The sequence below is a fragment of the Nilaparvata lugens genome, chromosome 3 (genome assembly GCF_014356525.2).
Source record: "Nilaparvata lugens isolate BPH chromosome 3, ASM1435652v1, whole genome shotgun sequence".
NCBI lineage: Eukaryota > Metazoa > Arthropoda > Insecta > Hemiptera > Delphacidae > Nilaparvata > Nilaparvata lugens.
The window spans coordinates 22,239,423-22,263,733 of NC_052506.1; the positions used below are offsets into that span (position 1 = coordinate 22,239,423).

At 36.3% G+C, this 24,311-nt stretch overlaps 1 protein-coding gene across 1 annotated transcript in view; it reads left to right on the forward strand.

Annotated features, from left to right (window-relative positions):
* Positions 1-24,311, forward strand: part of LOC111052444 (sterol regulatory element-binding protein cleavage-activating protein) — a 62,365-nt gene that overhangs the window by 26,037 nt on the left and 12,017 nt on the right. The window contains exons 11-20 of the mRNA XM_039423306.1: positions 1,938-2,247; positions 3,337-3,489; positions 8,457-8,715; positions 10,253-10,418; positions 11,755-11,899; positions 13,078-13,253; positions 13,763-14,501; positions 21,540-21,696; positions 22,587-22,813; positions 23,360-23,507. Of these exons, the coding sequence (XP_039279240.1) occupies positions 1,938-2,247; positions 3,337-3,489; positions 8,457-8,715; positions 10,253-10,418; positions 11,755-11,899; positions 13,078-13,253; positions 13,763-14,501; positions 21,540-21,696; positions 22,587-22,813; positions 23,360-23,507 (2,480 nt within the window). The remainder of the gene's footprint in view (positions 1-1,937; positions 2,248-3,336; positions 3,490-8,456; positions 8,716-10,252; positions 10,419-11,754; positions 11,900-13,077; positions 13,254-13,762; positions 14,502-21,539; positions 21,697-22,586; positions 22,814-23,359; positions 23,508-24,311) is intronic.

Consider the following 24,311-nt stretch of genomic DNA (forward strand, 5'->3'; position numbering starts at 1 on the left):
CAATTATTAATAATATATATCAGATATAAAGGATGGCTTTAATCACATCTATCTACTATAGAAGGCGGTGGAAAAGATATGTGGCAACTATGACTAACAATCATAGTTGACTATCATTAACAATCTTTTATCACACAAGTCTTAAGCTGCGTCCATACTTTGCCGAATGGGGTGGATCGACACGGTCGATCAACACTGTTGAACAAGTGTGGACATATCGCTCCGAACCGAATTCAACCCGAATCAAGTCGGTTCGGATCGAGGAAGCCGAATCGAAATCAGTAGTGTGGACGTGTTGAACGAGGTTGCGCAACATTTCACACTGTTCATTCAATATTTATTTTATTGAAAATTATTTTAAGTTCATATTATTATATTAATATATCCATCATAATTATAATTATTTATGATTGATTGGAGTGACCACCAAACAATTTCGTTTATTGAAATGTATCGTGAACGTAGTTTCTTGTGGGACCCAACTGATTCACAATACAAAAATAGGAACAAAAGACATGATGGACTAACGGAAATTGCTGTTTATTTTGGCATTGAGAAATGCGATGTGGAGAAGATAAAAAATTTACAAATCATCAACATCATTATGCAATAAATCCTTCATAAATTCTTCAGTAATATACTTTTTTCTGCCTCGGACAAGGCTGGGCCTTACCCAAAACGTCATTGGGCGGCGACGACGGCGATCATGCTGACTTCCTACAACTGCAATGATAATTGCAGCAGCCGCCACTGCAGCGTCTTCCGAGTCACTCATTTATTCATTAACTTTTTCACTTACACCGGCATGTGCCGCTCGACTAGTCCACATTTATGGACGTATGTGGACAAGTCAAATATCGAACGGTTCGATCGACACGTGTGGATCAACTTTGTCGATCAGCATAGTCTGAACGCGGCTTAATAATTAACAATCCTTGTTTAGATTTCTTTCATTCACACCGGTAGAAATAGTCTACTTAATCATCAATATCCTAAATACGAGGGTCATTTTTTTCCAACCTCCGATTCATATCATAAGACACAGACAACTTTCACGTAGCTGAACAGCTCATCATTCCCACCAAACGCTCTGCAATCGGTGCGGCTAGATTGTTGTCAGGTTATAGACCCACTAACATGGCCGCTCACTTTAGTCTGCCGCCAAGTGCTAATTACTTACTTACTTACTTACTCCCAGGGCCATCTATATCGAAGTTGATATTTGGCCGCACCAACAAACTGTCTCCACGGAGTTCGCTCCTCAGCACCTCTTTCTGTCGCTCCAAGTGCTAATTACATAGAGTTATTAGTTTTTACAAGCTAAATGCAATAGTTCAGCATAAATCTAACGAAAATGTATTCAATTTACGTCAAAAACGTGGTGAGTGATGATTTTGTTCATGAATGGTGTTGGAAAATTAATGACATCTGCTGAAATGACCTTCAAAGTAGTTGTGATGTATGAAACTCGGACTCACAGTGCTGGTACAACCAAACGGCTTCTTCAGCAAATCAAATCGGATAGTTTCGATTACCCATCATATAAACGTGACTTGGCCTTATGGTCACTAGTAACTAACCTTTCACTCAAACTCAAGACATGACTTTGAAGGTAGAGCTTCTATACTAACGAGGAGCTCTAAAGCAACGTGACCCACTTAAACAGCACATTAAACAAACTCCAACTCAAACTTACCCAAACTCATTTGGCGGCAAGATTTTATGAAGGGTTTGTTAGGCTCGTCCACTAGTATGAACAATACCTCAAACTTCACGGCAATTATGTTGAAGAATAATAAGTGTTAGTAACTTTTGTTGAAAAAAATATTCTTTTATATACATTCGTCTTTTATTTATGACCAATCGAAGGTTGAAAAATTACCCTCATAGTTTATAAATAATGCGAATGTAAAGAGATTTATTGATATATTTTGCAGATACAACAGCACAAGCACGTCTCCGCTGAACGGACACACTGGCATGTCGCGCTCTCGTTCGCATCCGCGCCTCAACAGCCACAGCAGCACGGGTGCCTCGGGTGGCGTCGGAGGCGGGAGCGCCGGCGGTGGTGGCGACGCCGTGGGCGCCAAGATCCCCAAACGCCTCAAACTGGCCAACTTTTGGGCGCGCACCCGATTCGTGCAGCATGCATTCATGGTGTGCATGTGCATGTGGATTGGCGGCATCCTCTACAACGCTGGTATGCTGCACACGTTCACTACGGGCGCCGAAGGCGGCGGAGGACAGGTGAGTCCTTTCCACATCATCAACATCTCAGTCGATCAAGAATCAGCCCGTGTAGGTAACGCCAGTACGTCAAGCTCCTGTTGCTTTCAGAAATTCCAGTGGATACTGTATCAGTTTTACTGATTCACTTCTAAATCTAGCTTATACTAAATAATTTTTTTCTGCTGAGATTGATGGCACTTGAGCTCTAGGCTCAGAGATGAATGGTCCTACAACTGTAGGACCCACTCAGGTGGGTTACGAACCACCGAGAAGAGATTTTGCAACTCCTGAATCATAGTCATTATGATTCAAGAAATTTCTGAATAATAGTCTCGTTCTTGATTTTCCGTTCACTGTTTTTAAACGTTTGTTTGCTATAGTAAGGTCCAGTGTTATAATGGCAGTATTTGATTAACATTGTTGTTGCTATCATTCGCCAAAGCCGATAGCGCTATCCTTTTCTAGCTCCTCATCGTTGCTTGCCTGATCGTTCTTAACAATGTAGAAATATAATTAATCACCAAAATATTTTATCTCAATTATGAAAATTTATTATTCAATCATTGACAAATATATTTTATTGACAAATAAAATTGATTTCAAGAATGAATAGTTATTATTACATCGGATATACCGGTATCAGCTATCCTCTATCGAAGGCAGTGACAAGGCAGAGAATCGGCAACGCTTGCCTTCCAACCGAATAGGGGGCCCTCCCCCGGAAAAAATGTAGCTTTAACTTCTCAAAACTTGTTTTTAGAGTGTTATAAGCTTTTATTTGTCTTCTTTTTCACATATATTCAATAAAAAATTGAAATTATTTACAGTAGGAGTAGCTAGTAGGTTTAAAAATAGCAACTTCATAAATAAAGAAAATTACGTTACTAATGTAAAAAACAAAGATAATTATAGGCCTATAATTGCAAGACGTTGTTGCAGAAGAACCCGTACTTGAGAAAAACTCAATATTGCTATATGTTGCTCTGCCTCTCCTTCTCAGAGCAGAGGTACAATGCACCGGTACAGCGTACCCTCACAAATTAAGCCCTGTTTTATCTACTTCATCCGTTCAATCGTTAGTTTATCAACTTGTCATTTTATTGGCAGGATATTGGAAAACCGTTGGGTGTGACCCCAGCGACCAGGGACCCGCGAGTTTCCAGATTCAAGCCTACCATCCCCGAGGATCCCGAGCACCGAGCCACCATCTTGGAAATGGAGAAGAAATTTCTAGCCTCGCAGAAGCACTCTTACAAGCAGGTCAGTGTCAACTGTTCAACATTTCAGCTCAAGCGTCTTATCACATCATATATCTTATAACATTAGACCAAAGCTTTCTCAATGGCGCAGTTAGGAGCTAATAAGAGGGTTGCCTTTTATGTTGAAGATTTGGCAGCCCTGGTGTTTCAATCTGGCAACTGACAGCTGTATCATAAAGTTGGACTTGATTATTATTCAACAAAAATCCAAATTATATTGAAAATTATAAAAATAATAGTTATTAATTCATTAGCATTTGAATAATTGCAATATCTCAGTAATTTCCATCTGTAAGTTAGACATTTTTTCAGTTTTAAGTGCATTCAGAACGTTGTGACATACCGTTATTTGTGTTGTTTACAGTAAGTTAAAGGATTGATCTCAGCCCAAAAAATGGAATTAAATTGTGAAAACTTTATTATGTTTTACAATCTTCGACGTGCATTACTCAGCAAAAGTGTGTGTATGAACTTAATTCAACTTTTGGTGAATTCCATCGTTGTCAGAGTTCACTCCAAGACGAATTTCATGAAATCAAATCGTATATTTTTTATTCCAAAAATCATATACAAATTTATAAAAATTATTTAACAGTGAATACTCTCCACAAAAACTTGAGTCTGTGATTGGAGAGTGAGTTCTTTCAGATAGGTGACATCATTGAGATTATTATTTTTTAAATAATCACGTACGGATAAAGGTCGTCCGAAATAGTAGGCCTTGATTGAGTGTATTCATAAATTATTATCAAATCTGTTGTTGTTCCGAAAACCATTGTTGCTGTGCGCGAACTAATTTTGCAAGATCGTCATCTGGCCTATCGTGAGATGAAGACAACCTTAGGCATTAGTGGGACCAGCAATATTTGACTGTAAAGCCCGGTCCAGACGCTCAAGTCTTTTGCTCAAGCAAAAGTCGGAGCATGTAAGGCCCGGTGCACACTTGCGTCATTTCTAGTCGCGTTTTTACGACCAGAGCGACAACAAGCTTACTGGCGTTGTTAAAGTTGTAAAAGTTGTTAGAAGTATATGGGTTCCGGACGGAGCAGTGCACATTACAGCGTCGCACGCCCGCTCACGCTTTGTCGACGCTCTGCTGACGCATGCCAGCCGCCACTTTCTTTACGTCACGGCGGGCAAGCCGCGTTTCATTCTCCACTTCTAAAACCTAAAACGCGTAAAAATGGTGATAGGGAAATTGTGATTTCAGATTCGGATTCAGCGCCTCCAAATTAGTCAAATGGCCTCGCGGCTATCGAGAATAATCAAAATTGAAGAAGTTTTGGTTGTATTGGATATTAAGCCATTCTATATGTACAGTACTAAATATTTTTCAAATGTTTTTTCGAAGTTTCATTTAGAAACTGTTCTAGACTTTTTTACTATAAATATAATATGATTGTTGGAAATCCATAATAAGAGCTATATTATTTTGGATATAATACAATAACGTACATTGTTATTGCATTGAGGTGAAAGTAATAATATTGTACTATTATTACAGTACTTGATATATAACATCTTGCTCTGAATAAAAATCTAAGAACTATTACTGTATTGGCTTCAAATCATAGCTGAGTTCTGAGTAGTATCCCATGATTTTCTTATGTTTTCATTGTTAGTTAACTCCATTCATACTTTGTGTTTCTGTTTCCTCTGATTATTATTATTATGAAATATAGGAGCTTCGATCAAAAGGCTAATTGGAACAATAGATCTTTTGAAATAATAGACTATATACGATAAATACCTAATGTCGGTAAATTTGATAAATACGAATGTCGGCTAGACTAGATTGATCTTTGCGTTGAAATCCAACACTTCTTGGTATATGTTTCATTCTCCTTTCCCCATTACTATATATAAATATGTGTAGACACTGCACGCAAGAGTCACTCGTTTCCGATGCTCTTCCATCCTGTTTGAATGCTCAGAAGAGACTGAATACGAAATAAGAAGCAGTGAGTATAATATATAATAAGACAAAGTCTACACATATATTCAATAGGTATGGATTGCTATGATTGCTAATTTGCTATGTTGTCAGTTCAATTTTTTTAGTTTTTGTTGTCAGCAAACAGCACTATTGTACAGAAATCTATTAACCAACACAATAGTCTAGCTCTTTCAAGTAGTGATATTCGACATCTTATTTTAAAAAATATGAATGAATTTGCAACATAGTATTCAAAATAATTTTTATAATATTGTTCTGCCGGTTCTTGGAATAATTGGTGTTCTTTCAGCTCATGTTATATTCTGGAGGCAAATACAATACTTATTCTATATGCTGTGTATATACAATAATTAATTATAAAATCATAAAAATAAGTTCAAGAAAATTGAGCACAGCTATCGAACTCGTTCGTCAGAAGCAATAGGAATCCAAGTTCCAAGGCTAGTCAAAACTCATTCCATTACAAATACTTATATGTCACACACTCTGAATAGAAATCTGCCTAAAATCTACTTAATACCAATGGTAAATCCAAATATATTTATTAAAAAAATGGTTAATGATTGGTTAAAGAAAATTGGGAGAACGAATATAGAAGAGATAATTCATTCATTGTATAGATTAAGCAAATGTCGTGTAATGATGGTCCAAGTTTAACTCTAAATCTTTACATCTTTTATACTTATCTTTTCCGATGTTAATATCTGGTTTACCCAAGAATCTGATGTAAGTACGAGGACAATCCAACGTTAGCCAATTATCATCAATACCCTCTTCCACACACAGGCTTTGCCTTTGTGGAGAGTTTATCAAAAAATTAATGTTGTATTTTTTGTTACTACGATATATTGCAGTTAGATTTAGTTATTACGATTAATTATTTAATTTCAACTGTGAATTTCATTTATGTGATTATTTGTTTGCAAAAGATGTAACGTTATTGTATGATTTGAATTTCTGAACCCTGTTATCATGGATAATAAAAGCCAATTTGATTTGAATCAATGTACTGTATATATACTGTAATTTAATAAAAAAAGAATTGAAATTCCATTTTTCAAACAAACAAACAATAACGTTCTTTGAATGATTATAGAACAATTAAAAATTTAAAGCTCTATACATTTCGGGACTTTTTTCTATCCCGTCTTCAGGTACAAATTCGAAATAAATAAACATCAGTATTGACTAATTGAAAATTATTAAAATAATGTTCATTGATTTCTTGATTATAGAAACATAATATAAGGTTTCCAATGTTATAATGTTTATATAATTTTAAACAAGTCAACACATATGTCCATTTATTTTGAATTTTCACCGGAAGATGGGATTAAGTCCTCAAATGTAAAGTGCTTTCATTTGATTTTATAATAAATGGTTTAATTTAATTGGTTTTATGATATTAGAGTTTTATTGCATTTTAATAAGAAGTAAAAGGTCTTTTTGAAAAAGCTGTACTAAATCCTCTTCATATTTGTATTATATCAATATTAGTTACTAACCGATTAATTTATTTATTACTGCCCATGAATAATTGATCCCTTCAATAATTGTGATTTTTATAATAATTGCTGACATCTGGTATTACAAAAAACTTTGAAAATTTGAAATCAGAACTTTCCTATCACGATTAATGGCCAAGTTGCCCAAGCCGCGAAAATTGCTGAGTACAAATTGACGTCGCTGGACAGTGAAACGCTGTCGATACGCACAAGTGTGCACTAAACTGAAATTGGCTGCCAGCAGAGAGTCGCTCCACTCGTAAAAACGCGACTGGCTTGCGTCACAAATGTGCATCGAGCCTAAGTCGTTGCGTCTGGACGTTAAAACGGATGGGTCTTCAAGCTTAAGTCGTCAAACTTAAAATGTATCGGCCGGGAATCTTTTTCAATCAAACCGTCCGTCTTTTGCCTATCCACCAAAACCTAAATCGCGTAAAATGAAGATAGAGAAGTTGTGATTACAGATTCGGATTCAGCGCCCTGAAATTAATAAAATGCCTCGCGAGTACTTGAAAATAAGCAAGTTTTTTTATCGATTGTATATAACGCCATTTAACTCTTTTTTCCTTTCTTGATTCTCATGATATATTAAGATGTACTATATTGTTGATAAGAATACTTAATAAAAACTCTAATAAAACTCTTAATAAAACTCTAATATTGTTGATAAGAAAAAAAAATACTATCTACAAAATTTCAATCCATTTACAATCACTGTGTCTCGAGATATGACATGTAAACAATGCCATTTAGCGATTAACATTAATATTTTGGTCATTATGTTGTTAAATATAGCATTATCCAATTGAATCAGCGAAAAAATACGATATACTTATTACTCATATACCGGATATATGTCAACCGTATACAATTCAGACTCAATGAACCATATCACAATTCACATTGAAGTGACACATAACGTCTAGCTACTTTGGACTGTTGTAAAAATTAGAATTGAAACCGTTTTGGGCCTAAGTTAGCCTATGGTACTTTTCTGTAAGTTTTATAATTCTGAATGATAAATAAATTCTGATTGAATAAATAAACATATCAAGAACTGAACTTGTGAGCAGAAAAATAGGAAAATGGACGACATAAGACGAATGCTTGTGGACGAAATTTTACATCAGTCTTTTGCTTGAACCAAACGATCCGTGTTTTGCTTGAGCAAAAGTCTGATGGTAAACTTGAGCGTCTGGACCCGGCTTAACAAACACATTCGGTTTCGACTACATTTGACTGTAAAAAAATGTTTGCGTTGGATCCCTCACAATTTGTCTATCGCTAAAAAAAGGCTTGTGACGATTGGTCAAAAGAAATGCTCATAAAATACTACCGCGGTGCTTCTAAACACGTCTATGGCATCATTACAGGATAAATCGTGGATTTATGCATATTAGCCCGAAAATAAACTGCAGTCGACTGCAGTATGGGTGTTATTTTTTCAGAATAAATAATTCCAATTCCAACACAAAGTTTTGAATATTTGTTTATGTGTTGTTACAGTTGAAAGACGACTCGGACCTAGCACAACTGAAACCTAGCGGCTGGGAGCCGTGGCAGCGCGTCTCGCCGCACCACTGGTCGGCTGTGCTGGCTCTGCACAACAGCAGTCACCTGCACCACGTGGCCAGCTCACCCACCTACGTCACACTGCTGCCCGCCATTCGGTTGGCGACTGTCGTCACGCCGCAGCGCGCACAACACCTGCGCAACCCCTTCGAGAAGCAGCTGCCGCCACTGCAGTGGCAGTCGCTAGCACTGGGTACGCCTTCATCGAGTGTATTCATCACTTATTTCTCAGTAAATTCAATCGTATAATGATTTAACTTAATGGTTAGTTCTTTCAAGTATTTTGAAAGGACTACTTGAAACGTGAATTAGATAGAATTACTAGTACTCTTTTTTGAGGCGTTTTCAGACGATTTTACAGCTTCCGGTAGGCAGGAAGCTCTTCGATCGGCTGATTGGGTTGACACCTGACAAAACGCCTGAAAAAAGCTCATATGTTCTGGTCCTAATTCACTCAAGTGAGAGAGATAATTTACAAAATGTCTCAGTTCATTCAATCTTATTATGGTTTGTTAGTTGTATAGTTGTTATATTCCGGTTTATTGTGAAGTATTTTGATAGGGCTACTTGAAACAAAAATATAACAAAAATGGTACTAGTAATTCTTTCCGATTCCGTTTTTATTTATCCATTCAAATTCCAACGGTACACACCACTTTTACAATTAATGAATATTCAACAGAAAAATTAGATGCAATAATATGAATACAAATTATCAAAAATGAAAATATTATCAAAATTGAAAATATGTAGGCTTTTATAAAAAAAATGAAACAGAAAACAAGTAGATAACAAGAACATAGTTAATAGAAGTAGACTTAACAAGATATAGACATAACAAAAGTAGAAAAATAAAATCAACAACAAAACAAAAACCAAGAGAAGGAACATTACACACCCACACAGAGAACAGTCCTCCTGAACAGCCCTCATGGGTTGTTTATTTTTATTTATTTATTGTTTTTCAATCGTTCTGAATTCAAGTACAAAATTTTGAACGAAAAGTTCAAGAATTTGGAATGAAAAGTGAGAAAACAGGGCTCGCTTGTTTTTCCTCTCCAAATATAATTTTTAATTTTATGAATTAAAATGAAAAGGTATAATTTTGTAATAATAATTATTGTATCTGATAATGATCAATTGTACAAATAAAAAATAATAAATAAATAAAAGATGGAAATAGATGGAACATTTTATTGCAACGACTTCTGAGTTCTTCAAAAGCAACAAATTCATAAAAATGATACATTATGACATCAGAATATAGTACAATATGGATATTAATCAATCAGTTCCTATATCTTGATTTATCTAATTATGATATTGCATTTGTTCAAATGCTAGTAAGTATATTATATTCATAAAAATAAAATAAAATCAATATCAATATTATCAATGAATATAATTTTCAAAAATCTGTGAATAAACAGCAATCTAGATGCTTTTGAAATTCATATTCTCCGCCTACTTAAAGGTGAAAGTGAATGAGAAATCGAAGCACGTTTAAAGCCATGTTAAGCTTTTACTGATAAAATATTATGCTTATTCAGCTAAATTCCCACGTATTATCAGAGTATGAGTCCGGTACAGACATGACATGTTTTGTTCACCTATTATTTTGTATTTTGCTTTTTACTGCAGTGTTACATAGCGATAGTAGCATCATTCATGCTATGTGTCAAAATATTCTAAAATGAATTTATTTTCTAATAATCCATTTTCTGTTTCAGCCCTGGATCCCCTGGACTCGCTGACCGGCGCGGGTCCCGCCCAAATGCCGTCGAAAACAAGTCCAAGCCCGCTGTTGCCCAGTTCTCCAATGGAGCTCTTCCTCGCCATGCTCCTATGTCTCACCAGTATTATGGTCGTATCCTACACAGTGCTTGTCTTGTACAGGTTAGTAAAATTGGCTCACTCAAATTTCATCTTAGTGTTAAAATAATGTGTTCTTGAAAGAATATAGTCCAGTATCTATCTAACGTTTTACCAGATTATTTTTAGTGTATTTTGTTATCTATTTTATTGTTATTTTGTATCTAATATTAGAATATTATATTACTGATCTATTTCTCAAAAAGTGTCTCATCGACTACTGATTTGTCGACCCAAATACCGAAAAATTATTGTTTGTTGAATAAAGACATGAATTTGAGAAACTATAACGTAATTCAACAGAACTGAGCACAAATGATAAATTCAAAATTCATGTAACCTGAAATTTAGTTGGCCTTTAATAGGCTTTATTTAGTAAGATTCACTTAAAGCAGTCAGCATTGTTTGAATGGGAAGCGTTAATGTTATGTGTAAGGAATGCTGACAGTTCAAAGTGAATTACACTACTTAGAGTAGACATAAAAAGTGGCATACAGAGTAAAAACTGTACTACCACGTCTATCTACTAACTGGAACAACCAAGAATTAGAGTTGAAACGCTTATTTCCTCTTAGGTTTCTCCCAAACTGTCCTTTAAGCCGTGTCCTTTAGGTAGCCCTTCTTAAAGGGCGTGGGGTCCCAATCGACCGAATCCCAAACGACCGAAAGTGATAGGATTCCCATCCAGCTTAAAAATTCATTTTCCCATTTGGTCGAACGCTTTCGGTCATTTGCTATAAACTGGATAAATTTTCGGTCGTTTGGGAATCCTATCACTTTCGGTCGTTTGGAAAACCTATCACTTTCGGTCAGTTGGCACTCTCAACACTTAAGGCTCCATGCGACAAACAACGTTTTCTGTTGATTGGGAAAATTCTTGAAAGTTTTCGGTCATTTGGGATTCGGCTGAATGAGAAAGTTTCAGTTTCAATATTTCATTAATTCTGGCGAATGGGAAAAAGTAGTTTTCGGCTGTTTGGGAAAATATAGCGTTTTGGTCGTTTGGGATTCGGTCAATTGGCATGCTACCCTCAAAGGGATAAAAGACGAAATTTTAGTTGTCGCCAGGCTAGTGGATGACTACAAATTAATAGTTACAGAAGCTTTTTAGAATTTATGATCAGAAACATTATTTAGCTCTCCACATTGCTAAGTAGCTCTCTTTAGTGTGAGCTGAGAAAGCTTTCTCCAGTTGAGTTATAATAACAACAACCAAACACTGAGTTTGTAGACCGGTTTGCTAAACAAACTCATATTTCACACGATATTAATATTATCCTTATTACATATCAATGTATAAGTCTCTTAGATTGTGGGTTTTTCAATTTCTAGTGTGTATACTTGAATTGTTGTGCTTCAGATGCATCTGTTCGCGTAACTATGCCGAATGGCGCTCCAGTTGGTCGCCATCAGAGGGAGTCGGCGAAGAGGGTGCGGGGACGGAGGATGTGGTCCTGGAAGCGGTACCACTGGTGCTCAGCGACAGCAGCGGTCCACAACAGCAGGTAGAGTGGACAACTGCCACATCTTGCCTTCTAGCTTCATTTCAATTTGAAATGTTTTCAGTTTCATTCAGATACAACAGAATTATAATAGACAGGGTCGTCCACTCTATAAGTATCACGTGTGGTTCAAGTGATCATAATCTATTGCAGGTATCATTGCAATTCACTCAATAATGTTATAAGATTATCGTTCTCGTTTCGATACAATTGACTTGGCTCACGACAAAAGCCTACTGGCAGTCGGTTTTCGGAACGCTTTTGAGAGTTGCCACTTAAGCCATCTATTCTTAATGTCAAACTCATTCATTTTCTACAACAATATGGAAGCACACATTTTCTTCAAATTTGATTTCCATTATCGATTTATTTCTAAGGAATTGATAGAATGATTTTATACTATATCTACTATTAATTATTGTAACATGAATATTAACTTTGGCAATAAAACATTATAAATATTATCAACACAGGAAACCCCATAAATTGCTCCCCAATCAAGATAATTGCAATAAACACAATACTAAGAAATTGAATCGATTGTCACAAAAACATTAATGTAAGGAAAACACTACTCCATATTAGTGAAAAGAAAGATTGTGATAAACTAGGTATACTAAGATACTATACACTAGATGACTGAAGTATGACAGTCGTAAGGCCCATTGACGGTATAAATGATTTATTCAGGCGAGGTGGAACTTCCGTCAGAAACTCCCCACCAAAAAAGCCATACCATACAAATATTATTATTAGTATTATACACAAGATGAGAAACTAAGCTAAGAGAAGGTAATAATTAGAGAACCAATAAACTGTTAATAAGAATCTAGAACTACGAATGAGATGAATGATAGAGCTAAGAATGAAAAGCAGTTACTTTTGATATGTGAGTTGCTGAGGTCGAGTGTAGGAGTCTACATTGGGTGAAGCTGCCCACATGCTTTCTTGAACTGACTGGGAATGGAAAAGGTCCAGTTGAAAGCTATGATAATTTGAAAATTCATCATGCGGTTGATTGGAGAATTAAAGTGTCTATTGGAGTTGCATTGGGGAAAAGAAATCTGAACCGGGATGCAGTGAAATTGAAGACTATCGTACGATTGGGAGAGAATCAAATCAACAGGTTTTCCAAAACTGTGTGTTTGATTGTTGAATATTGTGTGTGTTTGGTGTGGTAGGTGGAGTGCGTGGCAAGCGACGGCATTGGGCTGGTGGTGAGTGTGTGCTTGGCGGGCGAAGTGCGCTGCTGGGATGCGGCCACCGGTGAACTGCTGCAAACTGTGAGGAGGACCAACCACTTCCGGGGGGGCCACGCAGATGACCTGGAGGAGGAGGCTGAGGCTGAGTGTGCCAGGTCAGTGTGCACTACCACAATCCTAACACTGGAAATAGATCAGAGTTCTTTATTCATGTATATTACAATATATTCTGGCTTATACACTAATTTACATTGAAAGACAGTATAGCTAATTATCCAACGAATTTTATCAAGTATGAAGAATTATCAATCACAATGAAGATTGAATGCAATTTGAATATCGATAATATAATATTGTAATGTCACTGCATAAATCCGTGAAATTTCAACAAATATTTGTCGGCTCTCTGAAAAGGAATATTTTTAGTCACAAATTATTCCATTACCTGTAATATTTTTGAGACATATTTTGTGTACAACTTTCCTTCTATGTAACTTATTTATGATATTCAACAGTTTTTTTTGTGAAAATGCTGTGTTGAATAAATATATTATCTTATCTTATTATCACCTAAAATGTTGTAACTCAAAAAATACATTGTTACATTGTAATTTTTAAAATATGAAACAATAGTTCACAAACATAATGTCGTACTGTGTTGCAGAAATCAAAACATGGAATCCGACGATGACCACTTGTACCAGGAATTGGCTGCGGTGACAATGAGCCACCACAACCACAACTCGTCATCCATGGTGGTGCGCAACCGACACCACAAGGCTCACCACTGGGATCTGCCCGATCTCACCTCAACCATCAACACCAACTTCACTGCTTTCACCCACAACCAAACAAACTATGGTTCCAACTTCAGTGAAGCTGGTTTAGTGCGGTCAACCTCTGTTGGCTCCAATTATAGTGAAAGTGATTTAGTGCGGTCAACCTCTGTTGGCTCCAACTATAGTGATGGTGGTGGGGGAAGTGGGGAAGCTGGGACATCAAGTGTTGAAGATAGGACATTGTCAGCTGGTGACCAAACCATCAATGATAAACGGGGTGTGGGCGGGAAAAGTGAAGTGGTGGGGGCAAGTAGGCGGGGCTTCGACTTTGGACCGCTTGTCAGAAGTGCGTACGAGGACTTTGAGAGAGACAGAGAGCGGCGCAAGGAAGTGGGAGGAGATGAGTGTAAGTGTGGCGCGAAGGCCAAGTGCGGGAGGAGAACGTTGGGTGGTAGGAGTGGGGTTAAAGTAATGGGGGGAAAGAGTGAAGTCAGGAGGGGTAAGGAGGAGGAAGAGTTGGAGAACTCGCCGATTTGGTGCATCGACTGTCAGGATAGCTTGGTGGTGGTCGGATGTGCCGACGGGCGGATGGAGTTTTGGTGTGCTAACACCGGTCAACTCAAGGTCAGTGACAATCAAAAATATCCAGCTTTACAAATTCTAAAATGTATTTTCACATTACGCTGAAATACGTCTTCGGAAGACGTAGCCATCCTATCTCCCAACATTGAAAACTGACTTACGCTACGCTGCTGTGAACGCTGATGTAGCTTTCAATGTTGCTAGATAGGACGGCTTCATCTTCCAAAGACGTATTTCAGCTTAGCGTAGCATGATATGAAAAACCTTAAATTTTGTTCTAAATTTATTCAGTTCAAATTTCAAATTTTTCAAATTCAAATTTTATTTATTCAAACTCACAATATTCACATTCAGAATCAATAAGAAAAACAAAACACTCAGCTCAGTAAGATAAAAAATAATTAATGGAAGATTAATAAAATAAATACTGGTATGTTTTATTAGATATACGGTAAATTTGTGAATCGGAATAAAAAATACTACCTGCTGGAAGTATACAATACTCCACGTTTGCAAGCAGGAATGAATATCACTTCAACTAATTTTAAATGCATGAATAAAAGGAGAAAGAAAAAGAAAAGAGAAAGAAAAGACTAGCAACCATTCACTCTCACATTCACACACCTTGCACACTTTCCAAAAACAGCTCATTTTACTAATGCTTATTGCCAGCCACCAAAATTACATTTTAACTACGAAATAACATTGAATAAGGATTCTAAATGGTCAGGCATAAGACCTCTGAGCCATCTAAGAATTCTTTTTTTGAAAACAAGTTGATTTTGAAGCCTCTTGATTTCAATTGGGATGTTATTAAAAAATTTGGGGCCAAGAAATTAAAACGATTTCTGGAAACAAGTGGTATACGATTTGGGAAGTCTCAGTAAATCAGCTGTCACTCTCCTAGTTTGATAGCTGGGAACATCCCTAGCAACGTATGACCACCGTTTCCAGACATTACAAAGAACATATACAGGACCTTGAACACATACATATATCTAAGAGGCAAACATCCAAGGCACTGAAATAGAGGAAAAGAATGTTCATATCTACCCTTTCTATTTATAACACGGACTATCGATTTCTGCACCGTTATCAATGGCTTCAAGTGACAAATATAGGTGGAGCCCCAACAATTAATACCATAACTTATTTTTGGATCAACAAATGCAAAATACAACTGCCTAAGAACATTTAAAGGGAGAAATTTATTCAAGAAATAGAATTTTCGCAGGACGAGTAACAGATAGTTTTTTATGATAGATATATGCTGAGACCAGTTAAGCTTTTCATCAACAATCACACCTAAATATTTAATGGCATTGGTCTGACCAACGACCTCACAGTCACAGTCATTCCGATCACAGGCACCATGAAACTTCAGTGCAGAAGGCAGTGTCCATGGTGTTGTTAATGTGAACAATATATATTTTGTTTTTGTAAGATTGAGCTGTATTCTATTGTGCCTGAACCAAAGCAATAGCTTATCCAAATCATCCTGCATCATTCTCTCTAAGTTGGGGCCATCCAGTCCACAATATGCCAAGGCAGTGTCATCTGCAAAGGACACAGGCATACCATTGAACTCACACGAATAGAGATCATTTATAAAGATGAGAAACAAGATTGGTCCAAGGACGGAACCCTGTGGTACACCACAGTCCACTCCCTGAACCTCACTCTTCACTCTCCCAATAGATACATATTGCTGCCTGTCCTTCAAATATGAAGAGAACCAATCCAGAACCATGCCCCTGATACCAGCCTTAGATAATTTATTCAACAAGATTGAATGGTTAACCGTGTCAAATGCCTTTCTGATGTCCAAAAACAGTCCTGCAACACAGCGCGCTGGCCTGAAGTTGAAGCCACAGAAAACAACCGACATGAATCTTTCAAGAGCCATTTCAGTATTCATGCGTTCACGAAAGCCAAACTGTTTATTATAGAAAAAGTTATATGAGTTGAGGAAATTGAGAAGTCTTCTTTTCACTATCTTTTCCAATATCTTTGAGAAGACAGACAGCAGAGATATAGGTCTATAATGTTCAACTTAAATCTAGAACCGGATTTGTAGATTGGCACCACTCTTGCTAGCTTCATCCCAGAAGGAAATATTCCTGTAGATAGACTGCAATTGAAAATATCAACTAGAATGGGAACAATGGTCAGAGCAACCTCCTTCAAAATTCTAGAAGATATAAGATCATCTCCAGAAGAAGTACCATTTTTTAATTGTTTTATGTAAATTAACAGTTCATCATAGGTGACAGCTTCAAAAAACATAGACGCTTGATGGTTTCTTTCCTTGAAGGTGTTATGATAGTCATTTTCATTATCAGCTGCACCATAAGAAGTAGCTAAAACGTCTCTGCCAATGTTAACAAAAAAATCATTAAATAGATTTGCTATTGTTTTTGGATCCGTTACAATTTCATTCCTGTGTTCTATTTTCAATTCATCATGAGATCTAGTTTTTCTCGGATTTCCACACAGTTTATTTAGAACTAGCCATTTTTTCCGAGGGGGCATTTGATCTAATGTAGAATAATACTTTTGTTTTTGAATTTTAATCCAATTTTTTCTAGAATAAGTTTTTAAATTATTTTTTATCCTTAGGTTTTCTGGGTTAGCTTTCATTTTTTAAATAATTTATCGCGCGAGTGGATTGCTGCACATAGACCATCAGTTATCCATGGTTTAAGCTTCTTTAAATTTGTTGAATTTATTTGAGATTCGACTCTCACTTTTGAACACGCAATGTAATTTTCAAAGACTTCAAGAAATTTATCAAATTTATAGTTGACATCATTACTGAATAAAACATCACCCCAATCATGGGACAGCAGGAATTATTCAGTTTATCAAAATCTATTTTATATTTATCTTGACAAGAGTTCCTTAAGTTATTCTCTAAGTTAGCTCGAATTGTCAATGAAACAGCTCTATGATCGCCAATTAAATCCTCAATAACTGCGCATTTTACAAAATGAGAAAAATTTCGAGATCTGATAATACGTGATCAATGCAGGATGATGTGGTCTCAGTCACTCTGGTAGGTATATCTATTATTGATTCGAAGCCGTAATAGCTAAGTATTTCTAAATAATCATCAACTTTGTTATCACCAGACCCCAAAATGTTGATATTGACGTCACCTATTATAACAGTGTCACAGGCAGAAGGAACGTTTAAAATAGAATCAAGACTAGTAAGAAATCTATCGCATTCAAAGCCATGCCATCGATAAAGCACAATGAGATTGAATTTGTAGTTTGATAAGGTGCAATGAAGATAAAGAATATCCGCACCCTCCACCCTACATTCCGTCACACTGCAGTTGAAACCAACTAATTCAGTGGAATAATAAACAACCAAGCCAGTGGCTCTTGTGAAAGAAGAAACACTTGAACATGATTCATAGCCATCAATAAAATACTGTGACACCTGCTCATCTGTATCCAACCACACCTCAGTCAGTGCTATTATCGCTGGCCTCACTTTCCAGCAGTTAATATATGTAACAAACTTATCAAAATTGCTGCTAATCCCTTGAATGTTTTGATGAAGGATCGTAAAATTATGACTTGATGAAATATGTGAATCATTAACTTCATGAACAGAGCTCAATAGAACACATATATTTTCATCCTCCATCATAATTGATAGGATATAATATACAAAATTTTATATTAATGACTAGGTGGCATATCAGGAATTGAAAATCAGTATAGATTTCACATGGCTTCATTGGAACTTCATTCACACTCGCATACACACAATTAAAAAAAGAGATAGAAAAGAGCATAAATGGGAAGAAAACGAAAATGAAAGATAAAAAAGATAAGAAATAGAAAATAGAGAAATTGATTCTCCTCAACTAGCGTGTAGGAACCCACAATAAATTTAGATATATTAACATATCATTCATATATTATCATAGTAATTCAACTCACTATAATTAATTACAGATTAAGAATATAAATTCAAATTAAAAATAATACACTATATGTAGTACTGAACAAAACTACTAGGAAGGACCTAAAATGACTAATTCGCATGGAGAAACATCACATAAAAAAACACGATACTGCTTTGATAACGTTGAGAACAATAATAATAAAATTAAAAATTATAAGTTACACCATCTATCTAGTGATATCGTAATCCATTTGCCTATTTAATTATAATAAATTCATTTATAAGACCTACTTGTCTATTTATGATATCATAAGATTCACCACTGAATATTGGCGTTAAAGTTTTCTTTCACCTGTAATCAGCACACAGACTAAGGTGTTGTGTTTAATTTATTATTAGAATAAAACTCAGTTGAAAAGTATTTTTGTCAATATACGACCGGAATGAGAGAATGACCAAAAAATGCAATGTATACATTTTATCTTTTAGAAAGGGATCGTGATAAGCATAATTATAAAATACTAGCCGTCAGGCTCGCTTCGCTCGCCATATCCGTCTAGCCAGGGGGCTCCGCCCCCTGGACCCCCGACTGGATTGTCCAAGAATGAGATCAGCAGGCTCGCTTCGCTCGCCTGCATTTTTCATTTGAGCATTTTTATCATATGTTAGGACAATCCAGTCGGGGGTCCAGACTAAACGGCTGGCTAAACGGATATGGCGAGCGAAGCAAGCCTGACTGCTAGTAATATAATAATCCCAGGATTGAAGTAGCAGTGCCCAATCATTTTTTCCGCGATAAATGCATTTAAATCTTCAACTTGATGCCAACCTAACAAAGTCAACTCAACTTAATGCCAACCTGACAAAATTATTAATTTAGTTGCCAGTTAACAACTGTTTCGAAGAGGTACTCTATCTAGATTATAGTTCTATAGTAACATATGATATGAAAATTTCAATTATAATCAAGAGATTGGGAGAAGAAGAATATACATGCTAAAAGACGAACTTTAAACCCTTAAAAACAACCCTTAGAGTTAAAATATTGCCAAAAGATTTCTTAGTGCGCCTCTAAAGGGTCAACTTAACATACCTACCAAATTTTAACGTTTTTGGTCCGGTAGATTTTTAGTTATGCGAGTGAGTGAGTGAGTGAGTGAGTGAGTGAGTGAGTCAGTCAGTCAGTCAGTCAGTCAGTGAGTGAGTGCCATTTCGCTTTTATATATAAAATATATATTCAAAATCAATAATACCTAAAATAAAACTCTCATTTTATGAATAAAGTACTTAGAACAGCAACAACCTGAATTAGAGTTGAAGAAACAAATATACGAAAACCAATAAAAAAAGATTCCTTAACATTTCAATGAAAAAATAATGACAACAGAAACACCTCCCCCTCGAGGACTCAAAGCAACTATAGTTCAAACTACCGATTTACAAATATATGAACCAACATATCATAGTCTTAATGGAAGGAAAAATAAATAACTTCATAATGTTCTTACTCACAGTTTATCATTTTCAGTACACTCAAACAACTTTATCCTTGACTAAGCTTTTCCAAAGAAGCCTCTCGCACTATTTGCTTGGCTGGGGACGCAGCATCCTTCCTAACGAAAATTTTTCCACTCTTGACCCAAACAAATTCCAGTTTTCTCCTTTTCTTCAATTCCTTAGCCTTTCCAAGAAGCTGTTTGTTGTAAGGAGACAGATGATCGTTGATGTATATAGAAGATCCAGGGAGCCCCAAACCAAGATCGATTGCATTAATATTTTTTCTTTTTCGCCGCTTCAAGCCACGAAAACTTTACTCTTCTTGCAACAAATTTAACGATGATATTACTACCACCCCTAGCGTTTGGCACTCTATGAGCTATAGCAATGTCCTCCTGTTTAAATGAGACCCCGATCAACTTAGCAACAGCCCCCAATATTTCATAAATGTTTTCCTTTTCAGTTCGTGGTAAACCCCCATTTCTAAGTTTTCAATCCTCGACCTCTGCTGTAGAAAATTAACATCCTCTCGTAGCTGGGAATTGCTTTTTTCAAGCTCTGCAATGGCCGTTTCCAACTTGATACACTTCTCATCGTGATCCGCAGAGAGTTTTTCAAATTTGATTTGGTTTCTTCACTGGACTTTTTCAAAGAATCGACGTCAGTTCTAAGTGCAACAATCTTAGGCTCAAACAAATTGATAAGCTCAGTACGCAGTTCGGTAATAGAGTCCAATATTTTATTCAACTTGGCGTCTATACTAGTATTATCAGGACCGTTAATACACTCATCACACTTCCAGGCTGATCTTGCTTGAGAATTCATCTTTTTGAACTTATCAATTGTTCCAAGTCTTGTACAACTCGCGTGAAACAGACCCGCACATTTATTACACTTAATGCTTTCTCCAGCATTAGCAAAACTTGAATTACATTACAACAGTCAGCCATATTAACAGTTAATATAAGGGAGCACGCACACAACAAGAACGAAAAATAATTTAATTGTTATCAATCTACTCACGTAATTAATAAAGTGGGTCCAACACACAAGAAGAAGAAAATCAGTATTTATGCATGTTTACGCGAACAAACAGCATTGAAATAGAAACGAAAGTAAGAAAGTAACTTCCACTTTATCTACTAACAGATAACGGAGCTACGAAAAAAAAACGACCACTCTCCTTGGCTTCTCGATAAACACTGAATTATAAATTATAAATTCATCATTTATAATTATCACCTTTTTATTTGCACTAAATTTATTCAGCTTCGATCATTATTCATATTTTTATTGCTAATTTCTATGGCAAATATTTTTTTTAATCAATACCTTGGGCCTGTTGCACGCAGTGGCAACAGTTTGTCTAATAGATTTATGACTTCAACTTTATAACGTATGGTTATATATTATAGTACTTATGGTTATTACTGAGATAAATTGCAAAATATGCAAAAAAAAAACTCAATTCCAAGGGATAACCTATTTATTTTACTTTGTTAATTCTACTTTCGTCCCTTACTCTTACTCACTGCGTCACTGATAACTCTACTGGAAAGGTGATCAGTAATAGTCCCAAAAATATCTTTTTTTTTCAATTGATATTCATATTTTGTGAAGGAAATGAATTTTCCATTAATTGCTGAGTGATTGTGATTGCAGTTTGTGAGTGACGCATCAGAGGGCGCCGGCCTGACGTGTGTGAAGCTGGTGGCGATGGGGAGCAGTAATCACGTGGTGGCAGCCCGGCTGAACGGCTCGCTTGACATCTACTCGCTAGCTTGGCGTCGCGGCGCTCATACCACACTTCACAGGCGCAGTCAGTCAATTTCCATTCAATCCACTAAGCTGAATGTTGTTCATTAATTTACATTTTCCTTTGTTCAGAAACTTAGATATGTAGAGTGAGATTCACGCTATAGTCCGTGAAAATGATAGGACGACATTGTTGTAAATTTCCCATTATCCCCGCCTTCTTTAGCAGAAAGCTGCGGTTCAAGTCATCCAGATGAACCTGACCTGGATGATTTGAATCACAGCTATCTACCATAGAAGGCGGTAATTGAAATTTGGCAACTATGTCGTCCTACCATATCCACTGTCGTGAATCTCACCAAAGTTTAACTTTAGTAAGATTCTGATTGGCTAGCCAAGAGGATTTATATCCTTTTCTAGCTCCGCAACGTTGCCAAATCGTTTATAGGCTGTGAAGAACTATAATGAACTTCCAGAATATTTAATCTCAATAATGAAAATATATTATTAAATTATCAAAAATTTACTTTCTTAGAGTCAATATACTCGTATATTTGAGTTATAAATTATCATAACTAACGATAATCAACCATTATACTATCTTAAGTCACAACGACGGGAAGGCCCCTTTTACAGGCGAGCAATTGAATGACTATGACAAAAATATTATTATCATATAAATACATACTAAATTATTATCACACTATAGCTATTCAATTGCCAATCGTTAAATTTGTTCAAATTCCTTCTTTGCTTTTCAATGAATACTTGTCATAGCTCAACCTGAGCCAGCGATGCTTTAGATGATGAAAAGCGTACGGCTATGTACTCTCCTATCTAGTTCTTGTATTTTATCTAGTAATTAAATTGTCCCGTTTTGTATATATATATTTTGTTATTTGAAAGATACATTTTTACACTATTCATTCGGGTTTGTTTAATGTTAATTTGCAGCACACATCAGAACAGGCAGTGCCGACTCGCCGCTTGATTGGACGGGAGCAGGAGTGTTGGCGGGTGGTGGAGTGGGAGGGGCGGTTGATGGGACGAGTGGTGGGGAGGAGAGTCAGCTGTTCAGCGTGGCGAGAACGAGCAGTACGCGTGCGCACCAGCAGCCAATCACAGTGCTCGATGTTGAGGGTGGGCGGGTGCTTACCGGCAGTCAGGATCACACGCTAAAGGTCACTGCTGTTTTCATTCGTTCAAGATTTAACTATACACACAAATGTTTACAATGATTGAATGCTTCTAAATAATTCTAGCATATTGCCCAAACAATTCTCTAAGCTACTTTAACTTTAACCTTCAACTAACTTGCCCCCAATCATAATTCTATTCTCAATTAATATAATGAGCCCTGTTTGGATATTTAGCCGTTCTTGCTCTCCAGATTCAGTTATTGGGTACTCAAGACTGAGTTTAAACTCGATTCGATATAAAGGTGCAATTTCTTAGCGACGACTCGAGACGCTAGATGCGGCTATAAATTCATTAAATTCCATGGTTCATTGAATATGAATCGTAAAAGCAATATAGTAGCCAACATTTCTAATTCATCTGCCGCCATAATGTAATTAATACATACTACATAAAAGTCATAGAATCTAATGAATTTATAGGCTATGTGCTCTAGCCGAATCGACTCTAATCGAAAGGTGAGGTTAGGTATATTTGCCAATAATTACAAAGTACATGTTGTGTGATACGAATAAATATGTTATGTGCAGGTGATGAGCCTGCTGGACCAGGTGATAGTGTACACACTGCACGGCCACTGCGGGCCAATCACGGCGCTATTCATCGACGCGATCACGCCCAGTACGGCCGGGTCGGCCAGTCAGGACGGCATGCTCTGCGTCTGGGACCTGCTCACCGGTAAGTCACGGCAAACTGTCACCATTGCTCTAACGGAGGATTACTGTCGATAATGTATGGGACTTGCTCCCCGGTGTGGGATCTGTTTAGTTTAGTTAGTTTATTTTTCTCCTGCTCCTGATCACCGATAAGTCAGGTCAAACTGTCAGTATTGCTTTAATGCTGTGCAAAGGCTAAAAATAAAGTTTCTACTGATAATATTTTTCGATTTGTATATCATCAAGCTATCGAAATGAAAATGTTTTCTCAGGAAAACATTTTTTCGATCATTAATTTTTGATATAGCGCCTAAAGTTTAGATTTTTGGGACAGAGCATTTCAAATTCGGTAAGAGATGATTTCATGAAATTTAGAAGATAAATTCTTCATGATATTCTTGAATGAATAAAACAAAAATTTTCTAAAAATATCAATATTCGAGAAAGTTATTCAATTTACTAAAAATGACAAAAAATAACTTGTAGTTGAGTTATTTTTGGTAAATTGAATGACTATGACAAAAATATTATTATCATAATTATAAATACATACTAAATTATTATCACACTATAGCTATTCAATTGCCAATCGTTAAATTTGTTCAAATTTCTGCTTTGCTTTTCAATGAATACTTGTCATAGCTCAACCTGAGCCAGCGATGCTTTAGATGATGAAAAGCGTACGGCTATGTACTCTCCTATCTAGTTCTTGTATTTTATCTAGTAATTAAATTGTCCCGTTTTGTATATATATTTTTTATTTGAAAGATACATTTTTACCCTATTCATTCGGGTTTGTTTAATGTTAATTTGCAGCACACATCAG